At 45.9% G+C, this 21,709-nt stretch overlaps 2 protein-coding genes across 5 annotated transcripts in view; both read left to right on the top strand.

Moving 5' to 3' along the window:
• rogdi (rogdi atypical leucine zipper) overlaps positions 1–8,724 on the top strand; it is a 9,712-nt gene extending 988 nt beyond the window's left edge. Inside the window, exons 2-11 of one of the 3 annotated variants that reach the window (XM_005948875.3) lie at positions 1,164–1,235; positions 1,512–1,594; positions 1,763–1,820; positions 1,904–1,984; positions 4,049–4,144; positions 4,222–4,320; positions 5,131–5,244; positions 5,330–5,379; positions 5,739–5,865; positions 7,113–8,724. In XM_005948875.3, the coding sequence (XP_005948937.1) occupies positions 1,164–1,235; positions 1,512–1,594; positions 1,763–1,820; positions 1,904–1,984; positions 4,049–4,144; positions 4,222–4,320; positions 5,131–5,244; positions 5,330–5,379; positions 5,739–5,865; positions 7,113–7,154 (822 nt within the window). In that variant the 3' untranslated portion in view covers positions 7,155–8,724. The remainder of the gene's footprint in view (positions 1–1,163; positions 1,236–1,511; positions 1,595–1,762; positions 1,821–1,903; positions 1,985–4,048; positions 4,145–4,221; positions 4,321–5,130; positions 5,245–5,329; positions 5,380–5,738; positions 5,866–7,112) is intronic. The other 2 variants (XM_005948876.3, XM_042214806.1) reach the window with 2 other exon arrangements.
• Positions 8,725–13,684: 4,960 nt separating this feature from the next.
• cog1 (component of oligomeric golgi complex 1) overlaps positions 13,685–21,709 on the top strand; it is a 22,223-nt gene continuing 14,198 nt past the window's right edge. The window contains exons 1-11 of one of the 2 annotated variants that reach the window (XM_042214805.1): positions 13,685–14,286; positions 15,389–15,636; positions 15,742–15,923; positions 16,031–16,207; positions 16,528–16,684; positions 18,457–18,667; positions 18,797–19,154; positions 19,600–20,048; positions 20,398–20,544; positions 20,633–20,791; positions 20,892–21,687. In XM_042214805.1, the coding sequence (XP_042070739.1) occupies positions 13,984–14,286; positions 15,389–15,636; positions 15,742–15,923; positions 16,031–16,207; positions 16,528–16,684; positions 18,457–18,667; positions 18,797–19,154; positions 19,600–20,048; positions 20,398–20,544; positions 20,633–20,791; positions 20,892–20,942 (2,442 nt within the window). In that variant the 5' untranslated portion in view covers positions 13,685–13,983 and the 3' untranslated portion in view covers positions 20,943–21,687. Of the gene's footprint in view, positions 14,287–15,388; positions 15,637–15,741; positions 15,924–16,030; positions 16,208–16,527; positions 16,685–18,456; positions 18,668–18,796; positions 19,155–19,599; positions 20,049–20,397; positions 20,545–20,632; positions 20,792–20,891; positions 21,688–21,709 lie in introns of those variants that run through there. The other variant, XM_005948871.3, reaches the window with a different exon arrangement.

Below are 21,709 nucleotides of genomic sequence, written 5' to 3'. Positions count from 1 at the left end.
CGGTCCACAGCTGGCTGACGGTCCACAGCTGGCTGACGGTCCACAGCTGGCTGACGGTCCACAGCTGGCCTGTCCTTCAGTAATGAGACGCGCACAGGAACAAAGTCTGAGCTGGACACACGGGGCAGTAACATCACAGCTAATAATGTCAACACTTTTGTGAAAGAACATTAGCAGTGTGGTTTTAATGCTTTCATACAAACCAGTATGGTGTAAGGTCTAAGTGTAGAGCCTCTGCACTGAGCCCCACTGTGGACACGCGGCACATTACCACTGCTGCTTAGGTCCACGTCACAGCCTGTTGGAGTCATTAGTGTCCAGGATCAGACCGTTTTAAGTGGCTGAACCTGGACCATGAAACGGTGGTCTGTGTGGGGACGTTAAAGAAACAACGGCTCGTTGGCAGAACGGCTTGTCCCCTTGTAGACCGGTGCTCCCCCCAGTGGGCCACACCCCACAGTTTGTTCTAGGGTTCCCTGTGTTCATGTGGATGTTACACCGACATTAATGACACTGCTAGCCAGTTAGCTTTTTAAAACGGGCGTAAATATTCCATTCAAACCCTTCAAGTGCTCAATTTCAGTCTCACATTAGTTGAATTATTTGAAAGAGGCGAGACTACAAAAGGTCAGATAACAGACCTGACCTGCCTGTGTTGCAGCAGAAATCTTCCATAGAGTCAGTCTAATCAGATGAAGTCAAAATACACCTTTATGGGTATTGGACACAATGTTGCAGATTATTGGGTAATCATGTAAATTACTGACATATGAGTAATTTGAAGTCTCGTATAGTTATTGATATGTATTATTGATCAATAATGGGTGGTGACTGTAGCTCAGGAGGTAGAGCAGGTCACCTACTGATCGGAAGGTTGGAGGTTCGATCCCAGGCTCCTCCACTCTGCATGCCAAATATCCTTGGGCAAGATACTAACCCCAATTTGCTCTCCGATGTATGAATGTGTGTGAGTACAGAGGTAGTGCTTGTGAGAATGGGAGTGACTGGGTGAATGAGGCATGTTGTATAGAGCGCTTTGAGTACTCCGGGAGAGTATAAGAATCAGCCCATTTACCATCAATAATAGTAATTGTGTACGCGTGCAGGGCGAGCTGTTATCTTCGTCTCTCACTAACAGGAAACTGGTTCACTGTGTTTGGCAGGAGGAGGAGTTCAACTGGCTGCTTAAAGAAGAAGTGCACGCTGTCTTAAAGCAGCTCCAAGATGTTCTCAAGGTAAACGATGAGCTTTCATGTGTTAGAAATTCATTATTACGTGGCTGAAATGATACATGAGCTTTACCCTTTGCTGGTCACACTAAGTCTTTGCCAGGCTGACAGCATCTGGCAGGTCACTATGACAGAGCGCTGCTGTTTTAACTGAAAGGCTGGGCAAACACAAGTGTCCTCAGCACCATAAATACACAGTCCTCTAACAGGACTCCAGAGCAGGAAGAAGCTCTCAGGTCGTTTCAGCACATGAAGAAGTCTCTGCTGTGTTCTTGTCACCAGGAGGCATCCAGACGTTTCTCCATGCCGACACCAGGCTTTGAAAATCAGCTGAAGCAGGAGAACTTCATCCTTGGCAGCTCAACGTAAATGCAGCTCACACTGCCGTACTGTTACCGTGGTAATCATTTGTGACATCACGTTACATGTAGCGCTGTCGGCATTATACGTGATAGGGTCACCTTTCACATCCACTTCCTTCTGTATTTGTTGTCCTGTGATGATTCCAAAGGTAAAAATGTGACTTTTTTCAGCAGCATGGATCAGGTGAAGGGCGTGCTGACTCTGCAGGGGGAGGTGCTGACTCAGGCTGTGAGTGTATGACGTTCTCACCAAGGCTTTCAACGACACTGCTTTAGGCTGAGCATCTTTAATGTTTGACTCTGTCTCAACAGGATATCAACCTGAAGGTTGCAAAGAGCAGCCAAGTGTTGCACTTCCAGTTTAGAGAAGACAAACAGTGGAAACTGCAACAGGTATAGAAAACAGAGCTGCACTTAATACAACACGTAGCTGCTTCTCTGACTTTACAGCTACAGAAGTTTGAGGATGAAACCTTAGAAAACAACGAGTAAGAAGGTAGCTCCTCAGCTCACCACGAAGCAGCTAACGTGCAGGCTGCAGAGGCCGTGCACGACGTGGTGCACACAGAGCGAAGCAGCAATCTCTTACTGTTTGTCAGAGTGCAGCCAGGCTGAGGCAGAGCGATATTAACTACCAATGAAACCAGTCTCACGGCGTTAACGGTCACTGTAACGTTTGTGTGGGCCCTCTGCTAGCACGCGTGTAGTGTGACATCACAGAAGTATTACCTGATGCATCCATGTAACTATAAGACTGTCAGCATGTGTCTGTTCAGAGTTTAATGACAAACGTGAGCAGAACTGTGGTCAGAGGGGCGGGGCCTCTGACCAGGGAGGCCTGACCACATCACAACCAACGAGCTTCTAACATGACTTTGAATTGAATCAACACTTTGCATTAATTATACCAAACACAGTTTGACATTCAGAGCATTATGAAAATATCACTGAGCCCAAAGCAGCCGAGCTGTGTTAATGCTGTGAGCAGGTGTGGGTGGAGGCAGACGCCTCGGTCTACTTTGGAAATGTGACACTGGTCACATGTTGTTCTCATGTTAGGGACATGTTATGCCACGAGCTGAAAACAAAGCAGCAGATTCTTTCACATGTCTGATGCTTGGTAACATCCAGGAGGGGACAGTGGATCCAGTTCTCCTCTCTACATGTTGGTCCCACAGCCAAAGCGTCCGTGATCGGCTGCAAACACTACGTTTGTCTTAATGTCTGAGCTCTGCAGTGATGGAAAGACCACAAGCAGCACATTGTTTGTAGTTAGGAATAATATCTTTGTCATTGTGAGGCCGTGTTTATTTATTGAAGTTCTCTGTACAGACTTTACCAGTTATTCAGGTCCTGCTTTCATTTGCATGATTATGTTGTCAAACAGAAGATTGCTCCTCTCTGTAGTAGCTCATGGAAAAACCAAGCTGTTAAACATGTTCACAGTTAAAGCTTTACTTATTATCCGTATGAGTAGCTGCCCCTGATGACTTACAGGTGACGGTCTGTAAGTCATCAGCTAGTCTATGGCGTTATTTATATGCCACTATTCTGAGCGCACGTAAAAAAGGTTTGCAGGTGTAAGTGTTGCATTTTGAGGAGAAATTTATTTTGAGCGAAGAAAATTCATTCCTGCGTGCAGAAAATATATTTCAGTGTTTGCTGTTATCCACACACACACACACACAACAGCAGCCCCTCTCGCTCGCTCAGTTGTTGCACTTGCGCTTGCTCGCAATGTGTCGCTCGCGCTCTCAACATTTCAAACTCCGCCACTCTGTGTTCCTCCGCCACTGCCTCGTTTGAGTTTTGGACGAAATGGATTCTGGGATATTGCATTTCGTCATTTCGAGCTGATTGGAGACCAAAACAGCCAATCAGATTTTTTTGCATCCAAGTCTGTGATTGGCTGGTTTTGTGGCACAAATATAACGGTGTACAGAAAGAGTTGAGCGCGCACGGGCAGAAATGTTGAGAGCGCGAGCGACACATTGCGAGCAAGCGCAATGCAAAAACTGAGCGAGAGGGGCTGCTGTTGTGTGTGTGTGTGTGTGTGTGTGTGTGTGTGTGTGTGTGTGTGTGTGTGTGTGCTGGTGCGTGCTGTGTGTGTGTGTGTGTGTGTGTGTGTGTGTGTGTGTGTGTGTGTGTGTGTGTGTGTGTGTGTGTGGATAAAGCAAACACTGAAATACATTTTCTGCACGCAGCAATGAATTTTCTTCACTCAAAATAAATTTCTCCTCAAAATGCAACACTTGCACCTGCAAACCTTTTTTACATGCGCTCAATTTTTTTTTTTACGTGCGCTCAGAATAGTGGCACAAAAATAACGCCATACTAGTCTAGCTTTTAAAAGTGAATGCAATGAAGCCGAGAGGTGATGCTGGACAGTTTTCTTCATGAACTTGTGTTAACATATGACCCCACCCTTCACTGGTCCTCGTTTCTGTGGCCCATCAGATCCAAGATGCCAGGAACCACGTGAACCAGGCTCTGCAGCTGCTGAGCAGCCGTGACGAGAGCTACCACTTCAAGTCTGGGGCTGAGGTCAACAAGGTGTGTCCCTGTTAGCACAGAGCTGCCACTCTGCTGGTGCTGCTGATACTAACATCACGTTTGTGTTCATGCTGCAGCTCATGGATGGAGTGATGCTGCAGCTTACACGAGCTCGAAACCGCCTCACTACCCCGGCCTCCATGACGCTGCCTGAGCTGGCTGCCAGCGGTTTGATGGTATGCACGCTGCACTCAGTGATCTTACTGAAGAATAACTGTGTAAAGATGCAGCTTTTAAAGAAAACATGACAGCAAGTTTAGTGAAATCAGGTTCCTCGTGAGAGCAGGGTTTCTCAGGAAGCTGTCCTGCTGTAGGTCAGTGCAGTGTAAACTGTTCCAGCCCTCTGACTCTGGGGGGAGGCTCCCGCTGACAGACGAGGGTGATCTATGGCATCAAAAGCAGTGCTGAAGTGGAACAGTCGCAGTCAGTCATAGTTAGGTCCTGTAAAAAGCCCAGTCTCAGTGCTGGGCTCTGAATCCACAACTGTTCTGTGAAACCAGCGCCCGCAGTCTGGGTTGGCGTTGACTAACCTCGGTCGACACTCACAGGATCAGAGATTAACTTCAGGTAACCTGTAGGAGCTATTTACACCTTTGCTGTCCACACTTTAGACTTGTGTAATGCAGGATATGTTATTAGAGCCACGTGGCAGTAGCCACATCAAATATTACTCGTTAGATCGTTACCCAATGAACCTGCTCGGAGCCCATGCTGCTCTGATGTTAGAGGAGAAAGGTTGGAGAAGCACTCATGGAGGTGGTGTGGGTGGAAATAAACTCCACCAGGGCAGAAATACACCAAAGCAATCTGCAGGTTGTTCCTGGCTCTTGATGATGAATTTTAAAGCAGGACTTGATGAGCTCTGAGTGCTGGCTCAGTCAAGTCACTGCAGAGAAACCCAGCAGAGTAATACTGCTGAAGGTTAAACCTTCCTGTGATGTTTCAGCCTGACTGCCTCACACCGGCCTCTCTTGTTTGATTACCAGAAAATGTTCTCTCCTCCCATACCCGGGGATGTCATGGTCAACTTTTACATCAACTTAAGCAAACTGTGTCTGACTGTGTACCAGCTCCACGTGCTGCCTGCTAACACCACCAAGGTTAGACTCTGTGACACCGTGCACCCGTCTGTGGAGCCGCCCTCTGTCATGTGACCAGTGTTTGTGATCCTTCTCATATCTGCAGAATTTCAAGCCTGCTGGGAGCTCAGTGCTGCACAGCCCTGGAGCGATGTTGTAAGTCCTTCAGTCCTCTGATGAAGCTTAAACATGTTGTAGGAGGTGAAACGTTTACACAAAGAGCCATCAGTGTCATTGCAACTATTCATATACATGCTTATTATTAGAAAACGACATATTTCCATTACCAGATGATGCAGCCTTATTCTGTTGTGTAATATTACTGAAACCTGGCTATAATTAATATTTAAATATGACTGTGGCCAAATGGCCTCTTACTCAACAGCTGGGCTCCTGCCCCATGATGCTGGCTTGGATGGAAACTGATTTACTATCTAGTTACTGGTAACACACAGTAGTGCTAAAGTGTACATGGTGGACAGTATCTAAGCTCTCTTTACATTTTGCTAACACAGTGAGCTCAACAACAACCGGTTTGAGGTGAGCCATGTTCACAAAGTGGAGTGTGTGGTGCCTTGGCTGAGCGACACGCTGGTGTTCTTCACCATATCCCTGCAGCTCTGTCAGCAGCTGAAGGACAAGGTCAGTCCCTCAAACACTCGCACATTATTAATCATGACGTGAGAGACGTGGAGCAGCATTCATTCTGGGAGCACGTGCTGTCTGTTCGGCAGTGTTGGGAAGGTTACTTTTAAAATGAACTGTTACTCTCCACACCAACACCAGCTAGATGTTAAAATCTTCATATAAATGAGTAACAGTAGGGGGACATTAGGTAAGGCTGCACTTTTTGCAGTGATCTCATATAGAAACTATCCCACGTGTATATAAAACAGGTCCGCGGCTCTGAACCGTAGTAAAGGGACCTCTGGCTGATACGTCGGGTTCGTGTCGGGCTCGTAGCTGAAAACTAGCTTTACTTTGTTGTCTGGGTCAAGTTTGCAGTGAGAGACAGAGAGAGGCGTTGAAAGGCTGCTGCAACAGAACTTATTGTTTCAGAGGAAAACACGAACACAGCGTACAGTCGAGTCTTAACAGCTTACTTACAGCTGGGCTCGTCAGGCTCTCTGTTTGGCTGCAGTGGTTATTATTATATTTACATGCTTCCAGCTCCCGTTTCTGCTCCGTGACAGCTCGTACTGTAACACCTGTACTGACTTTTCTGTGCCAGCATGACACAAATGTGACTAAAAATGTTCAAACATGTAAATGAAATATGAACATTTACTCTGAAAACTGAATTAAAAGCTAAAAGTGAAATAAAAACAGAAACTAATTAGAAAATATGAACTTTTAATAACACCACCATTCAGTGTAACGAGGGTTACCCTAACCCCTGACGCTGATGGTTCTGGAGCTTTCATGGGGGGTGGGGGGTCTTTTTGTCATGCTTAAATGTTTCGGATCAAGCATACAAAAGGTCAATTATGATGAAGGGCACGAACACGTCTCCACACCACTGTAACTAACCTGGGGTGGACCGAGACGTTAGCCAGGGTCACGTGACAGCTGTATGAGCAACGTTGGATAACAACGACTTTGGGTTTGTTTCATTTACTTTAGAGAAGCAGCCTGAGTCTTTACTGTGGGAACAGATCAGGATCAAAGAGCTCTGGGTTAAATGATCACAGCACAGTTTGCCTAAACGTGTTTCTACAGTGGCGTGAAGTATTTGACCGTTTGGCAGTTTGTTTCATAAAGTGACCTTTCCTTTTGGTCTAGACAGTTCTTTGTTTTTCACCATTAAATCTGTTACAGTGAGCAGAAAGTGAAAGGAAGTGAAAACTGTTTCATCTTTGACTGAATCCCAGCTGCTTCCTTCCCTGCAGATCTCTGTTTTCTCCAGTTTCTGGAACTACAGACCTTTTTAATCCTGCAGCCCGTCATCCTCCAGGCTCCGCTCGGACTCACACTTAGCACTGTGTTGTAAAGGAAGTGTTCATTATTTTAGCTATTTGAAATGCAGTGTGATGTCAGAGCGCTAAAGCTCCGCCCCCAGTGATGTTACCCCAGATAGCAGACAGTCCCGTCAGTGCGTCTCAGTACTGCCGTGTGGATTCATGTCATTTGGTTCCCTTTAATAGAATTATTTATTACCCACACTCACATTCCTGATTGTGTTTGAGTTGTTTTGTAGAACACTAATTTTGTACTAAAAGTACTTTTCTTGTACTTGTTCTGTCCCAGCATGGTGATCGCTTTCAAAGCTTCCTCATAGTAAAGTCCTGCCCTGGTACTGTGGTACTGTAGTACTGGTACTGTGGTACTGGTACACAGGTGGACACCACAAGCCTGTGACTGTGTAAAATGCTCAGAGTCAAACAGTCTGCTGCCACTAACAGCATCATCTATTCACTCTGCTGCATAGCATTAACCTCACATGCAGCAGCAGTGCTGCGTGACAGTGCCTGTGTGTTACTGTTATGATGCACATGGAAAAGGCAGTTTCAGTGGCTGCCAAGCGCATCATGTTGGAGTGGGAACAGGAGGAGGAATCTGTGATGAAGGTAACAGTTTTCTGTATTTTTGATGGGACCAAGAAGGTAAACAAAGGAGGAAGGTCTTTGCAGAAGCTCCTGTTCTGTTTCTCCTGCCGTAGCACCTTTCTAATCTTCCCACAGGAAACAAACCTGCTCCACAGTACGTGGAGGACAGGGCTCTGCTGGAGGCTGTCATCACTGTACCAGGTCGTTTGGGGTGTAATGAGTGGCAGTTTGGACATAGATGTCAGCTGCTCAGCTCATTTTACCTGTCACTAGCTGATTGGCTGACCTGTGTATGTAGATACTGAGATGCTTCTTCACAGAGCTGAGCTCTAATTGATCCTGTTTCCAGTTTTATAAGGTGCACAATCAACAGAGGAAGTGTTGCTCTAGCTCAGCCTCTTCCTCCGAATTATTTCCCTCATTCAGTATGTGGGTGTGTGGGACACAGTAAGAATCAAACGTTGTTGTAATGGGTGTATATTTACACGTGTCATGGCTCCTCCAGTCTGCTTTGGTTCAGATTGTCGTGCAGTCCGTGCGGCCTGAGCTCAGTACAGATGGCAGCACGTTTGTTTCAGAACAGCAGAAGCTGTAAGAAAACCCGACGAGCAGGATGAGCAGAAACACATTTGTGCAAACTGATGAACACAAACGTGGCTGGAACAGGGCCCTTCATCCCCGACCTCACATTCCCTGTTTGGTACTACATGGATTTATTTAAATAAGCTACCTGTGACATCATCTGTTGCTGTTTGTATTCGCTTCATCTCGTGTTGATTTTCTTTGAACCAAATACTATTGTAGACATGAACAAATGACTTCTTTCCACTAAGTATTAATGTATTTAAAGATGCCTGTCATGTAAAATGTGGAATGTGTGCAATTAAACTTTCGTCCTGATGAACTCTCTCTTTGGTGATCTGAAGATGCATGTAATAAAAAAGTCATCACTGAACTTCATTTGTGTTATTGGAAATGCAGTGCCACATTGTATTTGTCACATTTCAGGTTGTCAGATTTAATATTAGACAAAGATTCATGCAAAATTCATTTTTGTAATGATGTCATACATTAGGGGGGAAAGAGATCCAAACCTACCCGACCCGGTTTGTTTGTTTGTTTGTTTGTGGTAACACCAGCTGCACCTGATTTGCAATCAGAATTCTGAAACATCCATCAGTTTGTTCCATGAAGCTCAAGTTCATGTACTTGGTTATACAGCAGCACAGTGAGATGAAACACCAGGACCTTTACTTCTGAAAGGCTCAAAGACGAACTGATATTGGAGTTGTGCAGTCAAAGTCCAGTTGTGATGCCTTGTCATTGCCAAGAATAAATGCTGAGGGAAGCAACAATGGTTGCTGACTGAAGTAGTCACACTCGAACGTCAAGGAAGGTGGAAGGAAAGCAGATTACGCAGACATGTCAGGTTTCCAGAGGTGAGCAATTTATTTACAGTGAGCTTAATTTAATGTGTAACTTAACAAAACTTCCCCCCAAATCAACTCAATTAACAAAACTCGACATGGCTCTGGTGACACAGCTCGCCTCTGCTGCATCTGGTAGAGACTGGCTTTAAATGGGGCCATCAATTTCCCTCCAATTGCCCAGCCAGTACCACTCAAACTGAGGGATCTAAAGCTCTACACAGATGATCTAAAAACACAAAACCTCTACACACTTTTAACATGCACATTTACACAACTAAATGGCAGTATTAACGAAAGGAAAAACATTCAAGAAATCCCTTTAAACCTTAACACAAACAAAAAGAAGCATCTCTGTGTACAAAGAAACCCCTCCACTTGGTTTGACCTGCTGATGTCATGTGTGACATCAGCAGGACTTTAAAATGAGGAAATGCCAGGTGGGCGTTTCCCCACACCTGACCCTCATGAAGACTGAAAAGACAAAGTATGAACAAATGACTTAATCTGTAACATAATAAAATATAAAGAAACATGTACCTGAGTATTTGTCTTAATTTGCAGAATGTTTGATTTGCCGGCAACAAAACGCTTCCACAAACAAACCCGGGATAGTGAGTGAAGCAATGTTACATGACAAACAGCAAATCATAGCAAATACATAGAAACAGAATAATGTGTACAATGTGCAAAAAAAAAAAGAAAAAAGGTAAACACATGTGGGACAAATGGAGAGCATTGCAACTGCTCCTCCACTTTGTCACACTGACCAGGAAAAAACAAAGCGAGCAACTTGTGTAAATCAAGGTAAAAAAAACTGTTTCCCCTCCTCGTCAACACTGACGAACCATCGAGGTTTGCAGAATGATCTGACCAATGGCTCAGACGGTTCAGAGTCTCTGAGGTCATAGTGCTGCCAGGACTGCCCTTGACCATCAGCACTGTCGGTGTCAGCACTGGAACACGACCATGAGGAAGACCTTGATATAGTTTGGGGCACCATCTTTCTCACTAGAAGAAACAAGACTTGTCATCACTGCAGTCTCAATACTGAGAGATATTGAGATGAGATACTGCAACCACTGGCACTCCCGTATTTCCATATTCTGAGACCGAACTCTATATTGCTCGTTCCCATAGAGCAGGGTTTATCAGAGCTTACCTCCAAAATATGGGGATGGACTGTCTGCAGTCCTCACACTTGCTTCAGATGTTATCAGTCCATTCATTGGACATTATTGGTTGTAATCAGCCCCACAGATAGGAGCCAGGAGAGGCCCTCTACCCCTGCTAATCGCTCAGGTTTGTTATCCATTCACACGACAGCAGTGAGTGAGTTAATGTGGTGTTGATATACCAGCTTTGACATGTAGACGTTATGTTTTCCACTGTCTTTGTGATGCTAGCTTAAAGTTACAGTGAAAGGTTCATGTATACTGTGGTTGGTACGTCTTCGTCCTGGCTGTAGCGTTCTATTGTTTCTATTTCTGTTTTCTCTAACTGTTATTACTGTAATGAGGGTCTAACAAACAATTGATCTAATTGATCTCATTATCATTTATTTATGTACAATTAAGTGCTTCCAACTTCTAGTCACAGTTCATAGGTTGCTCGTAGTTTTTAGCTTCTACTCGTGCTTATTATGGCTTCATTTTGTGCTTATGTCATTGCCTAATTTACACAGTTAAATGGTTCTGTATAAGAAATATTCTTCACAAATCCAGAAAACAAAAGGCTTGGTGATGTCAGACATGACATCATCAGCACTTTAAAAGTCAGGAAATGCTGGCTGTCTCCTACACCTGACCTCCGTTTAGTAGGACGAAGGACGAGCTCAGAGCAAAGTAATAATAGTAAGCTTAACCCTTAAACAAGAAGCAAACATTTAAACCTGAAACATAATAAAACACTAGATACAACAAGATACGACTGTACTGCTTTAATCTGCTGTTTTTTATTTAACTGCAACATAACACTAAAGCATCCCATGTCCCAATTGCCAGTCTTGGTAGCCGGGGTTCGGTCCACGTGGGTGGCTGGCCTCTTAGAGATAGGGTGAGAAGTTCGGCCATTCGGGAGGGGCTCAGAGTAGTAGTATCCTTGGGCAAGATACTAACCCTAAGTTGCTCTTCGATGCATCCATTGGAGTGTGAATGTGGTTAGAAAGCACTATGTATGGAGAAAGTGCTTGTGAGAATGGATGTGATTGGGTGAATGTTGTATGGAGAGTAGAAAAGCGCTAAATAAGAATCAGAGTCTATAACTGCTCACAGACTGGCTGTCAGGAAGCCGTTCGAACGCAAGGAAAACAGAGACACAATGCAGAGCGATGCACAAGACGTAGACTAGAAATTTATTTATTGAGCACTGTTCATAGATTAAAATCACAGTGTTTCACAATAAAACCAAAAATATTAATAAAATATTGACATGAAACAATGAAAACATTAATTAAAGCTTGTTTGTATAGAAATGGTGCCTGAGAGACCGATCCCCACGGGGACCAACAGTAGCCTCGGACACGAAGACCTGAGTGCTCGGGATGAAGCACGAGGTTTCAGGGACAAACTGACCAGAGCTTCACCATGTAGAGCTCAACAAGTTCAAACTGAAATTTTAAAATGAAACCTAAAATTTCCTGGCAACCAATGAAGAGAAGCCAAAGCTGGAGTAATATGTGGCCTCCTATTGGTGCTACAGTGTTCTGTCTGAAGGCTCCAACGCTGATTTGTAGAAACCAGTAAAAAGACCACTGGTGTAATCCAAACGAGAAGAAATAACGGCATGAAGAATCATCCCCGGCTCAGCCTTTGACACCAGCAGCCTGACTTTAGAAATGTTCCTCATGTGATTAAAACACTTCTGAACCAGTTTGGAGACATTGAACTGTCGCTATGACGCCCAAATTTCTGAGACTCGATTGAACGGACGAGTCGAAAACACTGATGCGCTGCTTGATAACTCCAAATGATCATCATCATGTATGGAGGTGATTATGACAGTGAGTATCTTCAACCATCTTTAAAAATGGTAGAGGGATGGTTTGGGCTGCGTGTCAGGCAGTGCTGGTGGGAATCTTGTGAAGGGAAAAAGATGCCATCTAAAAGCATGCAGTGGGAACTATGGAAGAAATTACAAGAAAGCTTGATTAGGAGAGTTCAGGCTGCACTGAACTCTGGTGATATCACCAACTTTCAAGCTTGTTAGAACTGTAGAAACTCAGCTTTCATACTGTATGTCTCTGTGTCAGAGATGTCAATAAATCACTGCGCCTATTTCCATGTTTCCTGTCAAAACATAAAGAAAAGAAGACTTTTGCTCTTTACTCTGCTTTATTTGAAATGAATGGAAGAACAAAACAAAATGCTTCCAGTGGAAGGATGGCTTTGACACTGGGAAAGTATTTATGGTCTGTATCGGGCTTGCCTGTCCATATGGAGCAAAAACAGCTCTGCATCATACACTCAGGCTCCTGACATCTTTCTGCATTAGGAAACCTAATCACAGTTTATAGACAAGTCAGTGTCATTTTAGTGACAGTACCAGGTTGTTTCACAGCAGAAGTCAGCCATGTTTAGGGAAGGTCTCGTCCCTTCAGACCTCCACATCTTTATTTTCAGTACATCCAAATAAATGCAGTAGGACAGTAGTTTATCACTGAAGTCAATCAAAAGCCAACAGATAGTTGGCCTGCTCAAGGAAACCTTACTTTCTGGGTTACGTTTCATGCTGGTACTGTGGAGATCTGACTGTGGACCTATTTCACATATGCAGCCCTTGGACAGTGTCCAGGTACGTTTAAAAAGAGAGTAACAGTGAGACGAAGCCAAAGAACGTGAATATAACAACCCACAAATAGTGTTTAGGTCGTTATATCTTTACAGAACTATTTTTTACTGAAGAAGTACCAAAACCCCGCATACATTTATTCCACCATCGCTGGAAATCTAGTCAGCATGTAGAGGAACCTGTTTGTTTTCTATCAGACTAAATGTGTCTCTGTGTTTATGATACACTGGACGCTTTCTTATGATAAATAATGGATTTCTGTGTCCAACTAAAGACAGACCCTTCACTGATGACGATGACGTAAACAGACAGACGTTCGCAGCGCTATATACTGCCCCCTCATGGTCATCTTACAAGCAGCGTACACTATGGTTTTATATCTTTACAAATATTTTATATTTTTTATTAAGATTTGTATGTTGTGTTGTTGTTTTTTGAAACTATGGACGTAACGTCTGTCAATAAAGATAGATAGATAGATAGATAGATAGATAGATAGATAGATAGATAGATAGATAGATAGATAGATAGATAGATAGATAGATTGCTGACAGCAGCATCTTCAAACATCACCACACATCATACTGAAGTCATTCATGCAGTTTGTAGGAAACAGGCCGCTGTGTTCATTTCACAGGCGGAGGTCACGTGTTTACCTGTACATAGAGTCGCCATTGTTGTTGTTGTTTATTTGTTTGCTGTTTCTACGACGGCGTGCGCACACTGCTGCACTCGGCCTGTCATGAGTGTGTTTTAAACGTCACACAGTGATATCTGATCATGTGTAAACGGCTGGTTAGTGTGTGTTAAACTCATAATGCGCACACACACATAAGATGAGCGAACTCGGGGATGTTTCGCTTGGTTCACGGGACAGCGACGCCCACGGAAATGACAGCAGCGTGACCAGTTCCGCTGTTGCGGCTTACGTGGAGACAGGAAGTGTTTTCCCTTGGTTTCCGGATCGGAGTCTCGGTTGATGTTGTTGTGTGTCTACGATGGCCCAGGACGCGCTTTCTCTCCGGGTGTCGGAGATCAGCGACCCGGCGCTTCTCTTTGAGTGCTATAACACTGAGGAGATCCGCGGAATCGAGCGCAAAGTCCGCGGGGAGATCGAGCAGAAGAGGGAGGAGCTGAGGCAGATGGTGGGCGAGCGGTACCGGGACCTGATCGACGCCGCCGACACGATCGGGGAGATGAAGCAGTGCTCGGAGAGCGTCGTGCAGTCCATCCAGGACATGCAGCAGTACTGCCACAGGCTGAAGCAGGGCAGAGCCAGCGTGGCCAGCTGCAGAGTGGAGGTGAGCCAAACGCCGTGTGTCGACGCATGCGCCTTAGTAGTACGTTACAACGTCATGAAGATCTACCGTAACCTCACCTACAAACGCGGCAGCGCACACGTTAGTCGGATGTTCCCCAATATGCGTCGATACAGACTCGCAGCTGCTCAGTGAGGCTGCTGGACCACCTGAACACAGCTTGGTTACAGAGCAGCGTGTGGTTCATTCCAGCGAGGCACGCAGCTCCAACACGGCTGCTACATGCAGCACACAAGCACCATCAGGCAGAACAGGATGCAGACACACAACAGTGCAGAAGTGACCTGGTGTGTGTGTGTGTGTGTGTGTGTGTGTGTGTGTGTGTGTGTGTGTGTGTGTGTGTGTGTCACTGAGTGTTCAGGAGTGTGATGCCTGGGGGAAGAAACTATTCTGTAGTCTGGCAGTGAGGGCAGCAGGGTGAAGAGTGTGTGTCTGTGGGGTGTGTGGTCCTCCACGATGCTGGTGGCTTTGCGGTGTGATAAGTGTCTGTGATGGAGGGAAGAGCAGCTCCAGTGATCTTCCCAGCTGTTCTCACTATCCACTGTACTGCGGTGCAGTTACCATACAGACAGCGAGGCAGCTGCTCAGGAGAAAAGGCTTCAGAGACTTTGAGCTGTTTATTGTCATTGTGCAGTTTCTGGACCACAAAGGTGCTGACGTAAGAAGAAGAGAAACCAATATACAATGAAGGTGGAAAATAAATAAGTAAATAGAATAAAATAAAAAGCAGTGTGTATGTATAGATATGTGAGTGGAACTATATACATGGTGTATGTGTAGGAAACACTGAAACAGACTGGGACCAGAATAAGTGCACAGAACATGGAGAGACTGAGATATTGCACACAGATGATCAGCAGCAGTGTCGGGGTGGATGTGTTGGGGAAGTCCTTACACACTCTTCTGGACTTCATCAGTCATAGTTCAACACTTGGTTGAAATGACGTCTAAACTGCATGTTTCCTTCTAAAGCTTCTCCTGAGTTAAGAGAACGAACACTTTCACATGTGCACAAACTGCTTTTGCAGCAACTGTTTGAAGCTGATGACGTTGTGACGGAGACGCACTGTGTGTCCTGTTACAGAGCCAGACACCGTGGCAGCTAAAGTTCTACACCATGGCCTCCCAGATCAAGCTGCTTTTGGAGATCCCGGAGCGGATTTGGAGTGCCATGGAGGCATCTCACTACCTCCGAGCCACGCAGCTCTACCTGATGTGCTGCCACCTGCACCATCTGCTGCAGCTGGAGGCCACTACAGCAGGCCTCTACAGCTCCGTCCTTGTCCGATTTCCCATCCTAATCCGACAGGTTGCCACCACTGAACACTTCAGGTTTGTGTCACAATTCCTGCTTAACGGAAACTTGAAATCGAAACTCCGTGGCTGGAAACTAAAATAGTGCACTTGTAGTAGCTGAGAGTAAGCGTCTTCTTGCAGGGCAGCCATTCTGCTGGACAGCAGGGCTCTGCTGAGGGGCCGTGCAGTGTCGGACCAGGCCATCGCTGAAGCCTTGGTGTCCATCATGCTGCTTGAAGACAGCTCTCCTCGGCAGGCTCTGGCTGACTTCTTGTTGGCCCGGAAATCATCCATACATCAGCTGCTGAACCAACCGCAGCATGGTTTGCTCTATAGTTTCCTTCTGTGGTAAAGCGTGACAAATGTTTGATTTGATAAAGAAAAAGCCTTCGAGGCTTCTGTTAGTCCATGAACCTGTGCTTTTCTGCAGGTGCAGGGATCAAGTCCCAGGTGTGCAGCCTCGTGGAGCTGCTGGTCACCACTCTGTTTCAGGCCTATGCCATCTTCTACCTCCCCCCAGAGGGCAGCCCCAGGCCAGGGGATGAAGCTTTGAGCTGTGGCATGCTCTTCTCTGTCCTGGACAACGTCACATCTACGAGTCCTGCAGGTAAACAGCTGAGACAGGACACGTCGGGGTCTTTGTGTTTAGGTTAATAAGAATAAGCTTTGCTTCAGAGCAAGAATTTGCTGGCTTTAATCTCCTGGGTGAGCATGGCCATGTCTCCCCGTGCCTCACAGGAGCAGCTGACTCTAAACTGTCTGTGGATGTGACGCAGATGCTGAATACAACACTGTATGACTGTATTGTGCGTGTAGTCTGAGCTGCTGTAAGTGTGCAGTAAGAGCACCGCGCCTGTCCGCTCTGAAACACTCAGTCTGAGAAACTAATAGCCCCCTTTTTCCAATGTTCCCCATCTGTGTCCTCAGCTAAGGACAGAAGGGTGTTGCAGGAAGATGTGAGTACAGGCAGCTGGTTAAAGTATCTGCCTGCGTCCATCTCAGAGTTTCAACCTGTCCTTCGCACCCTGGCTCAGCCAATCCAGAGGGAGCACCTGCAAGACACTCTTCAACAGTGGATCGATACGTAAGGCCACTGAATGTCTGCTGTTTCCTTTCTTCCAGTTTCAGTGTTGTTTGCATAGAAAAATGTGCTAATAGTAGCATTCCAGCTCTGCCTCTGTGCTGTCAGGAGTGACTTGTGATCACTTTGAGCTGATAGAAGGGAGCGATCACCCAGAGGCGGAGTCCAGCTCACAGAAGTGGCGGCGGGAGTCCTCGGGGTAGCATACGTGATCCAGCACAGCCTTTCAGCCTTCCTTAAAGCTGCCTCCCCGAGCAGCAGAGGGAGCCGACGCGCTGCATTTTATCCTCGGCCACTTACACACCGCTGCAGTGGCCTTAAACATGTCCGGAGATGACTGTGGGTCCTCCACCTGGGGACCAGTGAGGGTGGAGCCATGAACACCGTCATGATCGTTGGCTCAAGGACAAAGGTTTAGGTTTAGACACGAGGAGCAGGAGGGTCAGTGTTTAACGTGGTTCATTACAGGATCATTATCTGCTGATCTTCATTTTAGTTTCAGTTTGTGAGACGACGAGTGGAAGACCAGATGAAGTTCACTGGTTTGGAGTCGTCGACGTGAAAACTGGATCTATCTGTGACAGTGTGATGACTGGCGTCCAGGCAGCAGTGAGGGGTTGGCAGGTGGTGCTCAGCAGCCGTGTAGGAGAGAACTGCTGACTTACATTCGATCCACTGCAGATGTGTGCACCTCGACTGCTGTGGGACACAATGAAGACCAGTGTCTGTAGTCCAATCATGTCTTACACTGCAGGACAACAAACATGAAGCTGGAAGTGCATGAAGCTCCGACCAGAGACGGAACAAACAACACAAAGATGAGGGAGCGTCTCATCCCACCACCTGTCACATGTGCTCACCACTCGCACATCTCTTTATTCACTGCTCCTTATTGTTATCGTTATTATTCTCATGTCATGGTCCAGTGTAATTAAATTACTTTTCCACTGAAAAAGTAGAGTAACTGATTACTGTTCATTTTTAGGTATTTTAATTACAGTGACTTACAATGTGCTTGTGTTACATTGTAAAATAATTAAACTGGCTGAACATCGTTATTTAATTTCAATCATTTGTCTTCTAAAGGTAGAAATAAACTCTGCTCTGTAACATGGCTGAGGTGCAGCTGCGCGTCATTTCACACCAGTTTGCTGCACGGTCGTTTTCTACAGCTGAAGCTGTGGCTGTTTCATGACGTGGACATGTTCCCGTCTCTTCACTTTTCTGAAACAAGCAGACAAGAACATTACAGTGATATGTAAAAACTATCAGCTGCTGTTAACAGCAGCAGTAACCTGCTGAAGCGCCTGACACAGAGCATAGACGAAGACTTCTGAGCGATCCTTCATCATCCATGGATAACACTGCTGAGCAGGACCTGGTTTTACTTCAGCAGCACAGACGGTGCTTAAATATGCCTGCAGGCGACACTGGAGGAGATGCTGCTGCTGCAGAGTCTCCGTCTTTAAAATAATTTATTATTTAAAGAGTTTAATTTCTATTGTTTGCCACTCAAGGTTTTATTGGGATTTTAAGAAGTATTTAGTTAAATTACTTATTGAGTAATTAAGTTACTTTTCAGACACAGTAATTAGATAAGTATTTTAAATACACTGTTGATTAAGTAATTAGTAATTAATTACTTAAAGTAACTTACCCACACTGGTTATTTCTGGCCTGTTTGCAAAGCTCACCTTGATGTTATCGAGTGCAGGGCGTGTGTTTCATGAAGGCTACATGATCATTTCCAGTCTCTCCAAATGTGTTGTTTCCAGCTGTAAGGAGGACATCTGCCATGGTGTTGGAAGCCTTTTGGTCTACGTCAAGAGCCTGAAGGGGCTGGCAGCCATCAGAGACGCTGTTTGGGACCTCCTGTCAGCAGACTCCATCAGTCAGCACTGGAGCACCGTCTGTCAGCGTCTGCTGGAGCACCCCCTCACCGTCTGGGAGGACATCTTGCAGCAGCTTTTCCTCCAGCGGCTGCAGGTTGCTGTTCTTCTGTCTTTAGCTTTATAGGTTCATTTTCAGGGCCCACTTAGTCTGTATACTTGCTAATGACGGGGGATAAACATGCAGTTATTGTAACACTTTTATTGTTTCTTTCGACTCTTCAAGGTCATCACTAAAGAGGAAACTGAAGCCATCTCAGTGCTGTCTATCCAGCTCCTTACATCCGCCGTCAGGGATCTGCAGACCCAGAGCGTCCATTCGTCTTCAGGTGCCCACAGCAGCCATGGGGCCCAGTATGAGGTAGATGTCTCCTCCTTCTTGTGGTTGGAGTCTCCAGGGGACCTGCTGAACGACGCAGGCTGGTTCAGTGTGAGCCAGCGGGGCCAGCAGCAGCACAGGAGTGGCCTGGCCATGAAGACGCAGGCGCTCACACCTTGTGTTCAGAACTTCTGCTCTTCCATTGATGCAAAGCTGAAAGCCAGACTGGATGATCTCCAGCACTACCTCCCCTCCCAGGACGTGGGTAGGTCCACTGGGAGTGTTGTGGGGGTTTCCTTGTGTTTCAGCTGACAGATTGATGGTGTATTTATCCTGATTTAATGTGATATTGAGAAAGACCAGTGAAAAGCTCAGGCTTTTATCTTTGTTGAAGTTTTGGAACCAACTCTAGATTCTTTCATTTCTCGTGGAATAACAGGAAGTGACATCACCTGACCATGAAACTGGGTGATGTCAGCTATCCGATCCGTTTTGAATGTCTGAAACTGTACTTGGCAGGACTGATGGAGCACATCTGTCTGCACTTCAGTCACGTCTTTGATCTGATGCAGTGCTGAAAACCACAGAAGCGTTTGGAGCTAAATCTGAGGGTTTCATACTCTTTGGACTGTATAAACATACGAATGGCAACTATTGGACCACTGAAATATTGAAAGTACTGACAGTTGTTAATGTGTCGTGCTTTGCAGGCTCTGACTCCACTTTGGCCACTGTCCCTTCCTCTGCTGATCAGCCATCGTCATCCTCATTTAACCGCTTCATCGACTCCGCAGCAGTGGAGGCGGCGCTGCGTGACGGCTGTTTGGCCTGTGTTCACCACATTCTGTCCTTCATCCGATCACAGCTGGCTGCGGCCTCGCCAGACTCCAGGCCCACCTGCCTCAGTTCAGTTCTATTCATGGCCAGGCTGAGCCAGTCTATGGGCAAACTGTGCCCCAACCTGAAGCATTGCATCCTGGGAAAGCAGTGTGGTTTTGACAGCACAGCCAAAGGGACCCCCAGGCAAGGCAAGAAGCTGGGCAAAGCCACGGCCGCTGCAGAGGTCAGGCCTTCCCAGGACAAGTGGGAGGAGCTGAAGGAGGAGCTTCTTGGCTGCAGTATGGAGGCCTACCGCATCTGGAGCGCCGCTCTTTCCAAAGTCAGACACAGTCACAAGTGTACATGTAAACTTGACATGTGGTTAGTGTCGGTTTATGGGGAGGTTTGTAGAAATCTGATAGAGCAGTAGAATCACATCACGTCACATGGCGTCCAGCTGTGGTTAAACTGGTTTATAAAGGTTGAGTGAAAGTGTATTATCTGACTGAACTGTTGAGCAGACGGGTGTAGACTGACTAAACCAGTGATCATGCTGCTGTGAAACCTGTCTGTTTGCTAATGTTTTAGTTTCAACAGACAGTACGTGGGAGGGTCAAAGGTCTACAGCTATGACTTGTGTTTGGATTCCTCTGGTGTTGTCTGAAGACCTGCTCGGCTCTGTGTTGCAGGGGCTGTTGGAGAAGTTTGGCATGGTGCTTCATGCTGAGTCTGCAGGCACCATCTTAGCTACAGCAACTAACTGGGAGGATCTGGAAATCCAGGAGGAGGCTGAGTCTGGAAGCAGCGTTACATCCAAGATCCGTCTTCCAGTACAGGTCAGGAGGACATCTGATACAAACTGGAAGGACCCAGAATCCATCCTGAGGTCTGATGGCAACCTTTTGTTTCTGGTGTCTTCTGTAGCCAACGTGGTTTGTGCAGTCCCTGCTGTTCCAGCTGTGTGTGGAAATAAACAGGGTGGGAGGCCACGCCCTTCCTCGCTCCACCCTCCAGGAGTTTCTGCAGACCTGTTTGACTGAAGTCCTGCACCATTACCACAGCCTGACACAGACCAGCAGCACGGTAACTGGGACCTGTCTGGTAGATAGTTGGATTATTCCTCGACCTGATGATTTCCTGTGTTCTGAGAAAAGTCTGAGAATAATCTTCATGATGATCACAGACGAGCAGAGCGTCACGGCTCTGTTGGAGGAAAAGAAGGGAATCATGCTAGCAGGACCTGGTGTATGGCTACAGACAGCCAGAAATATTCAATGAGAGACTAATGAAGAGCTAAGTACACACATACTTAAGTAGAAGTACAGATACTAGTGTTCAGAAATACTCCAGTAAAAACTGAAGCACTGATTCTACTTCTTTACTCGATTAAAGGTGAAAAGTACAGGTTGTGAAATGTGCTCACAGTAAGAAAGTAAAAGGTTTGTGTTGTTGTACAAAGCTGACTGAGCTGTGCTGCATCAGTTCAGTAACAGTGGAATAAAGTAGATTGGAAACAAGCTTTTGGTCAACAGTTAAATTGTAATAAATGTACTCAGCTTGGTTAGGTAGAGTCTGAGTGGGAAAGGACAAACGCTGAGAGGGTGACTTTCCCCCACATCAGGGAAATGAGCACATGAACCCTGAGATTCGCTGTAAGGACTCAGCGTGGGGAGAGCTCACACAGGTCTCTGCTGTGGGCTCGATTTTCTTAGTGGTCAGGCTGTGATCAGCTGATCTGAAGTTTACGGCTCTTTGTGGATTTACAGAAGCAGCTGTTTCATCAGCTGTACGGACGTGTGCTGCTCATGCTGCCTTTATACTGGCTGGTGTCAAGTTGGAGTGAATCCAGTGAGTGGATCTCAGCATCATGAGCTTAACTCTGACCGTGATCATCAGTCACACACTGTTCTTTACTTTAAATCATCACAGCAAACTAGAGCTGGGCGATAGAACGATAACGATATGTATCGCGATATAACTTTTACTCGATAGAGAAATTAA

Source organism: Haplochromis burtoni, unplaced genomic scaffold (genome assembly GCF_018398535.1).
Source record: "Haplochromis burtoni strain Fernald_Lab_line unplaced genomic scaffold, NCSU_Asbu1 Contig_613, whole genome shotgun sequence".
NCBI classification, from domain to species: Eukaryota; Metazoa; Chordata; class Actinopteri; order Cichliformes; family Cichlidae; genus Haplochromis; species Haplochromis burtoni.
Note: the sequence above shows the minus strand (reverse complement) of the source record. Positions and strands in the feature narration are given on the sequence as shown.